The sequence below is a fragment of the Pinus tabuliformis genome, chromosome 7 (assembly GCF_031772625.1).
Source record: "Pinus tabuliformis cultivar Carrire ecotype Pingquan chromosome 7, CPIR1, whole genome shotgun sequence".
NCBI lineage: Eukaryota > Viridiplantae > Streptophyta > Pinopsida > Pinales > Pinaceae > Pinus > Pinus tabuliformis.
The window spans coordinates 1,955,436,512-1,955,453,808 of record NC_142293.1 but is presented as its reverse complement, the minus strand read 5'-3'; the positions used below and the strand labels follow the sequence as shown (position 1 = coordinate 1,955,453,808).

At 30.0% G+C, this 17,297-nt stretch overlaps 1 protein-coding gene across 4 annotated transcripts; it reads right to left on the bottom strand.

Moving 5' to 3' along the window:
* Positions 1-744: 744 nt before the first annotated feature.
* LOC149256281 (uncharacterized) lies at positions 745-16,172 on the bottom strand. 4 transcript variants are annotated; one of them, XM_089460716.1, is made up of 4 exons: positions 15,859-16,172; positions 2,998-3,072; positions 2,727-2,856; positions 745-2,021 (listed from the first exon to the last, which is right to left on the bottom strand). In XM_089460716.1, exons 1-4 carry the CDS (start codon positions 16,094-16,096, stop codon positions 1,085-1,087), a joined length of 1,380 nt encoding a protein of 459 aa, XP_089316842.1. In that variant the 5' UTR covers positions 16,097-16,172; the 3' UTR covers positions 745-1,084. The 4 variants fall into 4 exon arrangements, with proteins under 4 accessions (XP_089316842.1, XP_089316845.1, XP_089316844.1 ...); XM_089460719.1 differs by having other exon boundaries at positions 2,998-3,146; positions 15,859-16,168; XM_089460718.1 differs by having other exon boundaries at positions 2,998-3,400; positions 15,859-16,167.
* Between the last annotated feature and the right edge of the window lie 1,125 nt (positions 16,173-17,297).

Here is a 17,297-nt window from a genome sequence, read left to right as displayed (position 1 = left end):
AAAGGTTTTTATTCTTACTCTTATCCATGCTACTTAAGTTCATGGATATTGACCAAAACCTTATTTTGGAAAAACATTAAACTAGATTTATAATTAATTTAATATATATTTAAGAAAATGATAATCTATTAAAAAATATATATGTTATTATAAAATAAAAACATGTATCAGATTTTAATTATATTCAAAAACTTAATTTACACAACTTTTTACTTTATTTTGGAAAAAATATTAATATTTTATAAAATTAAAACAATACAATTCCAAAGATAAAACATTTATATGTCAACTCTGCAGTGTTCGTAAGATTCGCTTCCATATCTACATGTTTCGCTATGTTGGACTTCAAAAATGCTCCTCCTTGTTTGTACATTGGAAATTCTTTATTATCTTTCTTGGGTTTCCGTAGATATTAGAAGCATGGACAATTTTTCGTACCATACCAAGAGGGTAGGCATTAGTTGAGGGAAATAACGTGGAACATATTTCCATACAGATTTGCATTGTGGTCTTCTTCTGCTCTCCCCCATGCTCTAGCTCCAATTATTCATATGCTTTATTCCATCAAATCTTTTGTTGGGATTTTATCAAACATACTCTCCGAGAAATGCTCTAAAAAAATCGTGTGGCCATTTTTACAAGTATTTTTTGAAATGCTCTGCGTGGACCGATTTTTATAATATCGTACAAAGAACAATTTTCCATGCAACTATTTCTAAAATTGTGCAAGTAGCAACTTTCCAATGGTTTTAAAAAAGTTAAGATTTCCCATTACAGTGGAGTCCTTTGTATGACTTTTTTGAATAGAAAAGTGGCAGACCCATCCAAATGAAAAGTCAATAAAATCTATCCATCCAGCCATGAAAACCAGGACAATGGGCATTCCAACAATGTGGCCTCATTTCCAATGTACATGCTAAAAAGTTTGGCCATTAATCAAGGCAATTAATATGCTCTGAGACGCTTCAGGATTATTGGGTTTGAACTGAAGCGTTATGATAACAATCATAAACTTAATACAATACATTACAATTTTTACAAACTATGAACTGCTAAAACACCAAGCTGAGGTTATAATTACTATCTACTTATTAGATATATCTACAAGAATGTCTCTGTATTCTTCCTCTTGTATTTTGCTCAAGCTAGTCGGTACTTCTTCCTCCCAGTTTTCTTCTGAAAGAAAAAAATTGCCCAACAAATTCATCTGATCGGACTGGGTCGACTGTTTTTCGTATTCTACAGGTGTCAGCCAATCTGGCTCCAAGGTATTGTTGTAGATGTCTGTCATCGCCTGTTCAGCAGCCACTGCAAAGCAGCTGACATGATCAATGCTATTAATCTGGCTCTGAACTGGACAGATCTCATCGAAATTATAAACAGAAGGCAGGAGCAGACTTTCAAAGGAGAAATCCTGGATCCTAAAATCCAGAGTATTGTCAGTTGGAGGCAATGACAGAACATTAGAATCCTGAGAATACAAAACATTTGATTCAGATGACCTCTGATTAGAAGTGGCATCGGCTAGCAAATGCCCATGAGAGCTTACTGGTTCATTAGGTCCGGAGGTCGAAGACGAGACATTAGTCTGAATCTCCATTAATGGGGCTTCTGATCCAAGAACATCGTCGCTCAGCTCAATCCCCATTAACGAATTATCATCCTCTGAGTCATCAAAATCGCTCATCAACGAGTCTTCTAGAAGTTGCTTCCATGATTTCATGTTGATGACTTCGTCAGAGGAAACCGGTGCAGGCACTCCTGCTGAAATACTAGTACCCCCGATTTTAGCAGGAGCTAATCTCATTCCAGAGTGATGAATCACTCTGTAATCAGCTGACCTCACTACATCTTCTTCACTGGACGCAGATGATGCAGTCTGCTCTGGATCAGCAGGTGCCGGCATTGGAAATTTAGGATTTTGGCTACTCATTGTAAGCTTCTTGCTCAAATGAGTATTCCAGTAGTTCTTTATTTCATTGTCTGTTCTCCCAGGCAACCTTCCAGCAATAAGTGACCATCTGCCAGTCAACCCAAATAAAAGAATTAGTTCTACTATCAAATAATACTGAATAGTAATCTGAACATCCATTTTTTATTTTTTTGCTGAATGGATAGGAGGACCTGATTTGTGAGACAGTAGCAAAGTTTAAAACTAAAGTAGTGAACACATGACTCTGAAAGTCACAGGCTGGGGCAGTATAAGTCTACACAGTAGGTATATCAACACATTACATTACAAGTTGGTTTAGCCGCTTGGGCAAGATTTGGATCTGAATTGATGAGAAGATAGCTAAGGCTCATTACTAAATCTGCCAAAACACATGAATTGAACACACCACAATCTGCTGATTCAAATTAGTTGATGACTGTAATGTGAGTTGAGTTCACATGCACTGTACACTATTCAACAGACCATTCAACAGGCCACAGACTGACATAGCAAAGTTGACAATAAAGCAAAGTTGAAAAGGAGTTGTGAACTCTCCATCATCAAAGTGCTTCAGGGGCAAAGTTGACAATAAAGCAAAGTTAAAAAAGAGTTGTGAACTATTTACAATGAGTGTCCCAGGATTTTTCACAGTGCTAAACAACAACAATGAAGATTTGACTAAAATTCCTTTAGCTAGATTCTAATAAAAAACTCGGCAACTTATAATAATTAGACAACACTATTTTAAATTTAAAAGGATGAAATAATAAGAAAGACGGATAGTTTCTCTTACCGATTGCCAAGGAGGCGATGCATTCTGATTATGAGTTCTTCCTCATCAGGAGCAATGTTGCCCCGCTTAATGTCTGGGCGAAGATAATTTAGCCAGCGCAATCTGCAGCTTTTCCCACAACGATTCAGACCTGCAAAAAGCCATCGTGGCGATTTAGCTAAATATATCAGTTCCAAACTTAGTTATGGTTTCATCATTATTCCAAAGTTCATAAAATCAATGCTGAATTCTAGATAGGTAGCAGTTGAAAAAATGGCAAGCAACACTATACCTGCTTTCTTAGGAAGAGACCTCCATCCACATTCCCCATGAGTCTGGACATACTGGGTAAGTCTGGTATCCTCCTCTGCAGTCCAGGCCCCTCGATTAAGCTCTTCTCGCTTTGCGCAGCAAGGAGTTCTCACCATGATGCAGGCTTACCTTCACAGTGAGAAAAAAAAAAGGAAAAAAAAACAAACAAGAACCTTACAGTAATGAAGAATTTAGACCAAGTATGATCAGAGCATGTATCGATCTGCACAAGTCAGAAACGAAATTGAGGATATCTATCTAGCTGGCTGGCTAGCTATCCTCATGAACTCGAGTCTGCTTCTGCTTGCGCTAGACAGGTGGCCAACAGAGATATTTATACACGAACACCGAAGGCGAAATGCTCAATGCACTCAGTACGAGATCTAGTGACCACATAATCAATGAAAATACTTCAGCAAATCTTCGGTAGCTAGAAAATCCCTGAAATAATTGTTTTATTAACCCGATCTGCCATTAATCAACGCAAATTAGAGACCGATAGCAAAGACCATGCGATAGAAATGGTGGAGGAAGAGGCGTTGGCACACAGTTAGCTGCCGTTCTAACAATGGGTACCTCAACTACCGTTCAGGTTAGCCCCGGCGCCAAATTTGAGAGGCTCTGGCCGTGATGTGGGTACTAAACACTTGCTTACGTCAGCAATAGGTTTTCTTCACCACATCCTTGGGAAAGGAATGCATGGACGGAATGGAACGTGGAAAGGTAGCTACCATGTGCGTGCCGTCTAACGAACACCATGATTCACGTTGCAGTGGTCAATCTATCTAACCATCTCAATTCACATTGGTCCACCAAAATCATTTATAAATTATAATCCTCCGACCACCACCGGCCACGTTTCAACCTCTCTTCTTCGTCCTCCTCCCCCCCTCTATTTCTCAACGAACAAAAAAACGTGACGACAAAAGCACAACAAGACGTATCACGTAAATGAAAATCAATATGTGGACAATAATTCTTTTATCAAACCACTCCACGCAGCAATAATATAACTGGTCGTATGAGGTTTAATTCTATACTGACTACCTTTAGTGTGGACAGGTAATTGGACAGACTGGTAAAAAAAAAAAACTCTGTACTGCATTATATTTAGTATTTACAACCCATGTGACATTACGGACTGTGGTTAGGTAGTTATGAACGCCTCCCGAGTAAATTTTTAATTGTTAGCTTGTCAAAACTGCTGACATTATAGTGAATGTGCTGTGTCTATATTTAAGGTATGAATGATTTTTAATGTCAGTAATTGAACGTATGAATAAACAACTGTCTACTTCATTGTTATTTTATTACTATTTATGAACTATTTGACATTACGGAATCGGATTAGGTAGTTTGCATTATGGTGAAACTAGTCCCGAATAGATTTTCTCTTTTTTTATATTTTTGAAAGCTGTGAGGATAGAGAGACAACGAGGTTTTGTAAATTTAAAATATTATCAAATTTTAAAGTCAATTATTCTCCCAACGAGACTCGTGAACTCAAGTTCCGATTGATATGATCTTGCACTGCTAAGGTCTTGAGTTGAACTAGGGAAAGGTATATTTTATGCCTAAAATAGTTTTTTTTTTTCCGAGAGCTGTTTTTAGTATGAATTTTTGGAAATTTTTCTATGAATTTTTTCTGGTTTAATTTCTCTAAAATCTGGCAGGAATTTATTGAAGTCACAAGTTTGATGGGTAACCCTGCACAATAGGAGTGCCCTAAAAGATTTTCAAGGTGCTTAATCCATATATACAATAAAAAACTAGTTTAAATAACATAAATTAAGAATTCACCTAAAATTTTATAACATAAATAGGGTACCGGAAAGTCCAAAAAATCTCACTAAAAACAACTCTTTTTTTTGGGTAATATTTTAGGTTTAATATTTTATTAAAAAAGTCTTAAATAAATTAGGAATTTTTTTGCCTTTTAGTTATTATTGATAAAATGGCAAGTGATAACATTTTTATTAGTTCCTCAAATAGTAAAATTTAATAAACCACTGACTAGGCAAAACTAAAAGGAACTATTTATTATAAAATAAATTTATCATTAAAATTGATTATTTATTTATCTATTTAAATAAGTAAATGATTTCTTTAAAATTTTGTTCTTTTTTATTTATTTATAATTTTTTTATAATAATAAGATTTTAATAATGATAATAATGATTAACTCTAGCCCCAAGGGTTAGTTCAACTGGTCAAATCAGTATCTCGCGGATTGGGAGGTCACAGGGTTAAGGGTTAGGCCTAGTTATTGCCCGTGGGGGTTGTCAGCTTAGATAGGACATAGTGGCCACCCAATGACCAAGGTGTTTGTGAATCACACCAAAACAAAAAAACAAAAAAGAAGATAGTAATGATTAACCCCAATTAAAATTGATATGATTTATGTGATTTTAAGAAGGTAAAAGATTGCTTTGAATATTTTAGCATTTTGTTTATATGCTTAAAAAGTATTAAAAGAAAAGTTCTAAGATCACCATATTTTTGTTGGCTTAAAGGGTGAAGAAGGTGGGTAGTGTCACAAATATTTTAAAAATTAAACGGAATGTGAGTATGACATTGACAATCTAAGAAAAAATGTTTTTCAACTTCAATCCTCTTAGTTCCATAAAGGGGGATAATCTCTTTCATGCCATAGTGTTTTGGGAATTGTCCAACACCAAGTTTCACTGTGAAGCTCAATAGAATTTCTTTTTATTTTAGCAATATTTTTTGAGCACTAGTCAAGATAGAGAAACACTTTTTATTTTAGAGATTGGGGCGGATCATCTACTTATAATATTTTAGTTTAATTTTTCCTTAACTCTTTATCACCCCAATCACTTCTCTTTAAATTTTAAGTAATTAAATTTTTAATATTATCTTTATTCTACAAAATGATCTCCTTAGTTATCACCCAATGGTCTAACCAAGAATGGACATACATCTGACTTAATTTTATCTAAGCTTTTTGTTTTGATGTTGTTCTACCTCCTCTTATACATAAGATATCCTAACCATGTTTTTAATAGGGCCTGGCTTGAATCAGGAGGAGGATAGAATAGGGAGTATTTTCTTTAATATTGAGGTTTTAGGTTATATATTGCTATTGAATTTGCTCTATCTTCCCCTCCTACTCTTTGGGGATATTGTAACTCCAAACTTCACATCTATATAAAAAAATAGAAATAACAAAACTCAAAAAAAAAAGATTTTTCCCTTAAATTTCATATCAAAAGATCGATTTACTTATAATTGTTTTCGATCCCATTAACTTTTCCATACTTCATTAATCCTTCTCCAATACCATAATTCCAATTGAACTTGTCATGGACATTGACTCCAAAATATTTATATGAAAGAAATTTCTCCACATAATTGTTGTCATATATCATTTTCATTTATAATTTATCCAAAAAAATTTAATCAATAATTGAATTCCTTGATAAATTTAATAATAAAAAATTAAATAACTATAATCATAATAAAAATTAATAATAATATCTTTTTGTCATCTCTTAAATCGAAATTTATATATTTAAATATTTAGTCAAAAAAAATTTAAACATGATACTATTACAACAATATATATCAAAATGTTATATTTCTATCCTATCATTACACCTAACCCACTCACATAACCACAGTATATATAATAAATAATTTTAAAAACTTATATATAAAAATGATGTATGAATGAATGTTTTTTTTGTTTTTTAATATCTATAAGAGTATTTTTTTTAACAAAATAACTAAAATTTGAATAAAATATTATACGTATAATATTGTAAAATAAATAATTAATATCTATATCTATATATATATACAATTGACTTGGTTAGTTTTGATTAAGATTTCATCGTGCATACAAAAATACGATTTTATGATTGATTGATTTTAGGAGAAGTCGTGGACATATGATAAATTATTTTAAGCATGAAGAAATAAGATAGAATCATTCCATTTAATTTTAAAATTTTAATAGCTTATATAGTTTGTAGAGTTGCTTAATAAAAAATTGTATATTAAATATATTTTTATATAAATTATATATAGTGTTATATATATATATATATATATTTTATTAAGTTGTGTGAATTATTTTGTTTATGATTTAAGGGAAAAGTATTTAAATTTTTAAAATTATTAGAATGTTTAGATCACACTAAGAGTATTTAAATTGTTAAAATCATTAAATTATTTAAACTATATTAATTCTTAACATGATTAAATTTGTATCTATTAAATTTAGAATTAATAACTTTTACATCACAAAATGTCTTAACATTACACTCTATTACCATTTATTCTATACTAAATATATATATAAATAATTTTTATTATTTAATTAATTTTTTTTGAAAATATAAAGATAAAAAAATTTATTAAATATCTTAAATATATTAGATTTCATTTTAAAACGATTTATACAACTAGATATCATCATAAGGTTGTATACTTTTGACCATTTAAATGTGTAAGGAGGTTCCAGGTGAAGAGAAGAGTTAGGTTTAGTACAATATTGTGAAATATTGTGATAGGTACCCATACTAGTGACCTATTCCGCTTGTGGAAATGGAGTCATCAAAGAAATAAAAAAAAGTTGATATAAGAGAATGAGAATGGTGAGATAATGCTGCTTTCAAATGCAAAATTACGGTTATGAATTTTTTTATAAGAGTGCAAAATCACACCTATGAATGTTTATTAGAATTCTAAACGGGAAGAAGATGTAAGATCTATTAGATGTTTTACTTTATTGTTCCATTAAAAAAATATTTTTATAAGAAATATTAATAGAAATTGTTTTTTATATATATATTTTTAAATTATAAGTAGATTTATTGATTATAATGAAACTATATTATTGAGAATTATATTAATTTATATTAAATATACTTTGAAGTTATATAGTGATTAAGAATATGTATTTTTTTTAAATAAAAAATTTAAAATTAAAGGAGATATGATAATAGAATTTTGTTTTAAATATCAATAGATTAAAATAAATATCAATATATGATTTTCACTCGTGTGAAGTTTGTGGATGTAGTATTTCTAAATAAACAAAGAATTATAGACCATATAATTTTAAAATTAAAAGCAATATATTGCATACCAATATTTAAACAATGATGACATAAAGATATCATTCCTTGGTTACATCCTTGAGATTTAAAGTAAGATTATTTTGCAAGATAAAAAATGATATTAAAAATATTAGCACATAAGCTAAGGAAAAATTTTGGTGCAATAAAGAATTAGAGAGAAATAGAAAATTAAGATACTAAAAAGAAATTTCATAATTATTATGACCTTTATAGTGAAATTAGGCATTGGATAATCCTAAAATGATGTAAAATGAAATAATCTTTTATCTTTGTGACACTAAAAGAGTTGAAAATGAAAAATATTTTTTATTGAAATGTTTGAAGTATACCCAAATTAGATCTCAAATGTAAATGATTTGTTATAGTAGGAACATTCCTAACCTCCTAACTAATCAAAATTATAGTGATCATGGAAACTTCTCTTGATATTGCTTGAATATATGGAAATAAAATTTCAAGAAATCCAAGTATTCCATTACCTTTATTAAAGTCCAATAAACCAAATTTGATCTTAGAAAATGATAACCGCCATCACTATTGATGTTTTGTCAATGTGTTTTAGTTGAGTTTATGATGTAGATAAACTCCAAGATACTTGTTTAAATTAACTTCCACTAACTTGTTATTGTCTTATGCAAATATAAAGCAAGTGAGTGCTTTGGATTTGGTGACCACAACCTTTGTCTTACCAATGTACTAATTTTGAAGAAAGGTGATTGCACTTAGAGGCACTTTCTATAGCTTAATATTAGGGAAATGGATATTTGATTCTATGCTCATCGTGGGATTTTCATATGGAATTTGATGATGATGAGGATGAATATTTATTATTCAATCACTGACATGGAACAAGTATACCCACATTGGTGTAAATATATTGTAACTTAGGATCTCTCATGCAATAAGAGGGGTTGGTTTTAACTATTTTTAAATTCAGAAATTGGGAAATGTTTGCACCTCAATGGATTACGTTATTTTTAGTGCATGCAAAATCTAAAATAAAAATTGATCTACAGAGATGACTATTCTAACCAAAATAGCACCAACACAACCTTCTTCTCCCAACCTATTTTTAACTTATCAATATAAATTTAAAAAAAAATAAACACTAAAGAAAAACCCTACTTAACACCTATATTACAATTAATTTATTCTCACCAATACTCAATTATAGTAAAATATTGTTAATAAAACTCTCAACTTAAAACAATATTTTTGTTCTCTTAATCTCTTCCATATATTATTTCTAATTAAAAAAAAAAAAAAACATTAAAACCAATTATATTGTATCATTTTAACATTCATCTATAATAAAATTAAGACTAATTAAATGATCCACCATTAAATAAAATTAAGTTAGATCTTATAATAAAATTAAGACTAATTAAATGATCCACCATTAAATAAAATTAAGTTAGATCTTATAACCCTTTGAAAATAATTTTTTTTATCTTTTAGTTCATAAATTATTTTTAAACTTCTCATTTAAAAAAAAATATTCAATCAAGTAAACATTTCATTGTTTTAAAGATTTTTTTATCAATACATTTAAAAATAATTAAATATTTAAAAATAAAAGATAGCTTCTGAAACTACTTTACCTTCATCTAAATTTTGATGTGATTCTCTCGAATGGAGCTTTTTAATCTCTATACTTTTTCATGCGTTATATTTATAAGAATTATATCAAAATTTTCTTAATATCAACTAAATAATAAAAGGAATTGACTTAATCATTTTGATTTTTTTCAAATAAATTTAGAATAATTAAATATTGAAGTCGAATAATGCTTGAAGTCGGGCTAGCTTTAGAACTTTTCATTTTGATATTTCTTTATAATAAATTTAAAAGTAATTAAACGTTAAAGTCCAGTAATAACTTTAAAATTAGGTTAATTTTAGTCAAAATTTTCTTCAAATTTCATACAAATTAGATAAATTAGGTTAATTTTAGTCAAAATTTTCTTAAAATTTCATACAAATTAGATAAAATATGATTAGTCATTATCATTTCGTAATTTGATGGAATAATTTTGTCTCCACACTTAAAAAAATTAAGTTTTTTATTTAAAGCTTAAAAAAAAAACCTCTATTTCGTTGAATATTTTATAAAGGGAAGAATAAGAGGAATAAGAATAAAGTTATTTAGTTTTAAGTTTTTAATCCAGTAGTTTTGAATATTTTTATTATCTTTTAAAATTTGATATTTAATTATTAATATATTTTTGGTATTTTATTACTTGTTATTATCTTTGTAAATTAAATAGGGGATTTAAACCTTGGATCTCTAAGTTTTCACTGATTTAGATTAATTTGATGACCAATTGAGCTACGTTTAGGACATTTATTTTAATATTTTTAAGCAAAACAAATTCTCTTTTAATATTTTTAAAACTAATAATTTTCTTAAAATTTTAGTAAACATTTATATGAAAAAATGATCCTTTATTTTAAAATTAAAGAAATAGATGCCACTCCAGTATCTACCATCTTGTCACTCCTAGGGTCATTGATGAGGAATGTTGCAATAGTAAAACTCATATGTTTTGTTTCTTTGTGGACTTTAGAAAAGCTTTTGGATTCACCTCTATGAGACGGTTGTTGCCAAGCTTAAGACCAACAAAGGGTGGTCTAAAGATATTAAATGCAATATCAGGGTTAAGCAAGGGTGTCCCCTTTCCCCTACCCTTTTTGGTATTTACATCAATAAGCTAGAGGAGTGTTTGGAAATCACGGGGTGCAAGGGGACCGAGCTTGCTGGTATTATCATTACTCTTCTCCTCTACACCGATGATATCATTCTTCTTGCTAGAAGCCATGAGGACTTGGACAAGCAACTTAAGACTCTTCATGACTATTGCTCCAAGATGGGTATGACAGTTAATACCAACAAGACTAAAATCATGATAATTAAATCCAAAAATATCACCCATGGAAATTTCGTCTATGATAACAATTGCTTGGATCAGGTCTCTTCTTATAAATATTTGGGTATTGAGATTCCTTATAACTCAATTAGAATTACAACATTAAGAAAGGGATTATTGGAGGCTGAAAAAATTATTATGAGCTTGAAAGCCATTGCAAGATTACTGATCTTTGTATTTGGAGTAAGAAAAGGTTCCTCTTTGAGACCCTCGTCACCCCCATGGTCTATACGATTGTGAAGTCTGGGGTTGTAGTATATCCAAAGATTCATTAAGAAATATTGAGATGATTCAAAAGAAATTCATAACCTATAATCTCAAGATCAAGGGAAATACCCCATATCCTGTCCTCCTCATTAAAGTTGGCCTCTCCCCTATTGAAACTAGGGCTACGTTTAACTATCTAATGTATAAGAAGAATCTTTACAACATGTAGTTCGAGAGGCTTCCTAAAATTACTTCTAAGTTTAGTCAAAACCCCCACCTTCACCTCAACCGTGGCTGACGTAAGGATGCCTAGTCTTGGCTCAACTATTTCGAGATAAATGAGGAGATCATCCTGGGAAGCAAGCATAGTGTCAAAGATACTATCACCTCCAAATTTAAGGATAAGCTATGGGATAATAAGGAGATGGAGGGTAAAAGGAAGCTAGGATATTATAAGGAAGTGATCAACCCCCCCTTGAGAACCAAAATTATCTCACTGTTTTAACAAGCTCGAAGAAAAAGATGAACATCGATAAGATTAGAACTAATTCTCATGAGCTTCGAAGTGAAACCGTGTGGTGGTTTACTCCCAATATTCCTTGGGATGATAGAATTTGCTAGCTTTACAATACTAAGGGGGTGAAAGATGAAAAGCACTTTCTTTTAGATTGTCCAACCCTTACTCACATCTTCTTTCATTTGTATGACATATATCACACTTCTAATCTTCTTCACTTGTTAAGTCAACCCAACTATAGTGATCTTGGTGCACTTTTTTCCCTTCTTTTTAAGCACAGAAATAAGGTTCTAAAAAATTACAATTAATTTTTTTTTCTTCCTAAGGTTTGATAGACCACATTAGTCTTAGTGGATGTTAATCATCATCATCATCATATATATTTATATTTATTGATAACAATATACATAGTGTTAATAAGACTTAATAAGAGCTATTGGAATGTGATGTTTACTTTTGTAATTTTATATATATTTATATATATTTATATATACATATATATATACATATATATATATATATATATATATATATATATATATATATACATACATACATATATATATATATATATATATATATACATAGTTAGTTAGTTAGTTAGTGAGTGAGGGTTAATAAGGTTTAATATGAGTTATTAGAGGATTTGGTTATATCTATAGTTAATAAGAACTATTGGAATGCGATGTTTACTTTTGTAATATGGATTTTCTAATAATTTTTAATAAGAATTTTAATTTTGAGAAGATTCTTGGGTGAAATTGCATAGAGATACTTTTGTCTACGGTTTGGAACCAACTTGTCATGAACCACACTAGTTGGTTCGAAACGCGTGGACGAAAGTATCTCTATGTGATTTTCGCCGAAGAAGCTTCTCAACTTCATATGGATCACAACAGCTTAAATTCAATAATTTTAAATTTTTTAAGATTTTAATGTTTTCTTATTAAATTATATAAAGCAATTTTTGTTGAAATTGTAATTTTAAATAGAATAAAATTATTATTTTTAATATAAAAATAAATTTAACCATTCAAAATATCTTTATAATATTTCAATTAAATTATGTAAAAATAATATTTGATATGAAAATAAAAATATATTTATATAACATTTCAATTAAATTATGTAAAAATAGTATTTTATACAAAAATAAAAATATATTTATTGGTACTCAAATAACTTAAACATAAAATTATTTAAAAAATGATAAAAGAATATATATGACAATGAAATTTTCTATATATAACAATGAAATTTTCATTATATAATAAATATATATAATATATTAATTATTTAAATATATATAATATATTAATTATTTTTATTTAATAAAAAATTTAATCTAAAAATTAATTTAATAATATTTATGTAAATTTTAATTTATAATATTTATATATGATGATAATGACTATATATTTATTAAAATAATAATAAAATGAAGTTTAAAAATATTTTATAATTTTCAATTTTATTATAAATTTAATATTTTGATATAAAATTTAAAATAAAAGTTTATCTAATTTTGTTTTAATATTGTGTATAGGGAAATTTTATTGATTATGATGATATGTATTAAGACATGTGGCATTAGGTCCTAGTTTGATGGAGTATCACAAAATATAGCAATATTATCAATGTGGAAAATCAAGACTATCTTAAGGAAATGTTTGTGCAATACAATGAAGAAAATCATGGATCATACATCGTATGAACACTATAACTTTAGGTTAAGAAGTTGGATAATAAGGTCATTCCCCTAGCAAAGAGAATTGTAGGCTTATAATTTCCTCCCTCAAATGAAAAGGAAGATTAATCCATCATGCTAGAGTATTGTAATCTTTAATAATGTTTTAATTTCATATTTCCTTTGGGTAAGCATAAAAATAATAATCTAGTTATTTTTGAGATAATTTAAAATTCTTTTGGTTAATTATGGCTCTATAGAAACTTATATTATCATTTTCATTTTGGTTTAATTTCTTTTATTGGTGGCAAATAACTACTATAATGTATATAATTTTTGGTAATTACTATATCACGTCTTCCTATTTTACAATATACAAATATGATATAAAATTATAATTATACTTAATCAAACTACTCTAGCCTTAAACCAATAAAAATAAAAAATTATAATTTTAAATTAAATATGATAATTTTTTAATTATTTTTATCTTTTAAATATAGTCTTTTTTTAAATCAAAATTAATTATAAAAATATAAATGAAGATTATTGATTTTACTTAATATTTCTGTTTCTAAATTATTAATTAAAAATATTGAAAAATATCATTATAAATTAGACCCAAAAATAGCTCTTTATATAGATATATATCAAACACATAAATAAAAAATATTACAGCTGTACTTACATGACACTGATACATTGCACTTATTTAATGCTTATAAACAATCTGATCACTAAATATTTTTGAGTTTATGGTAATGGAGTCATGTGAAAAGATGAATCAAGGAAATCCCTTCATAGGTGAAGAGCTGGAGTTTTAAAATGAAAGATGAGATGGAGTCACGATAAGAGAAGAATACTAATATATAACAAAATTAGTTAATGCGTGAAGAAAGAAGGAAGTAGAGAACATTTATAAAGACAAATGACCAGATGGGTAAGCTTTACTTTTAGATGGAAAAGAAAAGACAGTCTTTTATCTTATTAGGACTAGGGGAACTTAATTCTATAGTAAAATTCATCCTTAATAGATATTATAAAATGATTACCGATTTTCACATAAATAATGTATATTGTATTGAGGAAAGCACATTAATTTCTTTATGAATGCTTCTGAAATCAGGGTACCTGTGCTAAAAGGTGGAAAAACGATCGAGTAAGGACCCTAGGTCACAAAACATGATTAATAAGCATTGTAATTACACCTATATGGCACTAATGTATATTATTTTGAGGAAAGCACATTAATTCCTTTATGAATGCTTCTGAAATCAGGGTACCTGTGCTAACAGGTGGAAAGACGATCGAGTAAGGACCCTAGGTCATAAAACTTGAGTAATAAGCATTGTAATTACACCTATATGGCACTATGAATGCTTCTGAAATCAGGGTACCTGTGCTAACAGGTGGAAAGACGATCGAGTAAGGACCCTAGGTCACAAAACTTGAGTAATAAGCATTGTAATTACACCTATATGGCACTAGTGTGTATTGTATTGAGGAAAGCACATTAATTTCTTTATGAATGCTTCTGAAATCAGGGCACCTCTGCTAAAAGGTGGAAAGACGATCGAGTAGGGACCCTAGGTCACAAAACTTGATTAATAAGCATTGTAATTACACGTATATGGCACTATCGCATTGTACCAGGAACCATTTCATCATAAACTATGTTTTTGTAACTACATCTTTGTGGCCAGGAACCATTTCACCATAAACTATGTTTTCGTAACTACATGTTTGTGGTCATTTGAGGTTCTTGCTCAGTGGTTTTACATTCTATTAATTGATGAGTTCTATGGAAAACTTAGTTTCATAGCACTGGTTATACCTGTTCCTTCGTCCTCTTATCAGGATGGCTGCAAATTCAGCTCAGATAAGGGTCGCTTAGTGTTAGAGCTTATTGCATGGCAGTAGAGTTATGACCCTATATTCAGCTTAGATATGGGTCGCTTAGTGTTCTCCAGCTTATGGCGTAGCAGTGGAGTTATGCTACAAGGGAGGAAGAATTAATGTGTAATATTCTCCCTAAGGACAGACTATATTCAGCATAGATATGGGTCATTTAGGGTTTTGAGTTTGTGGCAGTGGAGTTATGCTCTAAGAAGAGCGTGGGTCGCTTAGATTATAGGTGAGGGACTCAAGAAGAGAGTTCATTAGAAGGAACACAAAATGGGATGGATAATCTTTAACTTTTTAAATAACATTTAAATCAATATTTCATTTTCATGCAACCAAAATCATAATTGGGCCAGTTGATTTAAATTCTGTAAAGAAAAATAAAAAAATCCTAAACCTATCTATCTGATCTGAATTCCTTGCACTGTAAACACTAATGCGAAAAGATGCACACTGCAGCTCAAAAATAATCTAGAGTCCAAGTATTTATGCTCACCTTTGCTTGCATCGACGTCCAATTTTTTGTATCGAGGCTGCTCCAAACCACGAGCTGGCTTCTGATACTTCTCGCTTTTCATGCATCTTCTTCGACTCCATGAACGAAAAAAAAAGGGATTGTATGTAACATGCACAAGGTGGAAAACAGGGCCTGGCCACTGTTTGCTTCGATACATACTCGGCCTCAGTATCCTCATCCTCCATGGCCAGAAAAACCCTAACCATGAACAAAACATGTGAAGAATATCACACGGTCTGGTCTTAACCTTTTCACAGTGATGAGGTCATCTACGGAGTTGGGTGAAATCGACGTTGAATGGGGAACTAGAAAGGGGATTCATGCTCACCTACGACTCAAATTATATTGTACAGATATGCATGTGCACGTTGGGTTTGAATATTAGTTCGATGAAGACATTTAGGTATTTGAATACAACGGTCATTCTCTGCATCAGAGTTAGTTGGACTGTATTCGCTTATTTATAAAAATCACTATTGGGAATCCGAAGTGCGCCGGACTATATTAGGAAATAAACTTCGCCATCAGCTACATTTTAAATAAATTTGTAGGCATGGCACTGGTCATTCGTAGGCCGCGGCTGACCACTACCATACTTGTATAGAAATAGCCAGTTGGAGTTACCGTGGTATTAAATTATTCACTGCACTGCATTGAATTGCAGGATGCAGAAGGCCATAGATGGCAGTTTCTGGTAGCAATAACTATGGACAATGAAGCATTTCGCTATCAAAAAATAAAAATATCCAATCGAAATAAAAACCCTCTAGGTCCACTAAATACCTTGAGTCCAGACTAGGATAGGGTCGCCCTACTAATCTGATATGACTCTCAAACTGCCTGATTAATTTGATACGGTAAAGGTCGACCGAGACATGTAGCTGCAGAATATCTGATATTTAGTTTTTCTAAACAATTTGATTGGTGAGTCTGCTTTCCAGGTTAGCTGGCGTTTTGACTTATTAATTTTTGGTTAACCAACTTTGTAATTTACCAATCCCGAAATAAGCGATATCGTAAAAGTAGGGTTACTTTTTTTTTTTTTTCCACCCAGTAATGGGATTTCAAGTGTTTCACTTTCAGATGATATTAATTTCATTTTTACTGTGAAAAATTATGCTTCAAACATTATTATTATATTTTATTAAAACAAAAATTATTTAATTATAACAATCTGTAACTTTCACCTCAAAATTGACACCTATATAGACAACGCCCTAAAGAAATATAGGTCTTCATCAAAATGGACAAAAATAGATAAATAAATAAAAATAAACGAAAACAAATAAATTAATGGATACACTAATCATTTCAGGTTAAATTATAATAAGTTTCGCTACTTTCCCATTAAAGAAATACTCATTTCATGCCGTGAGTAAGTGAGACAGACATGTCTTTGCATATACTAAGTGAATGAC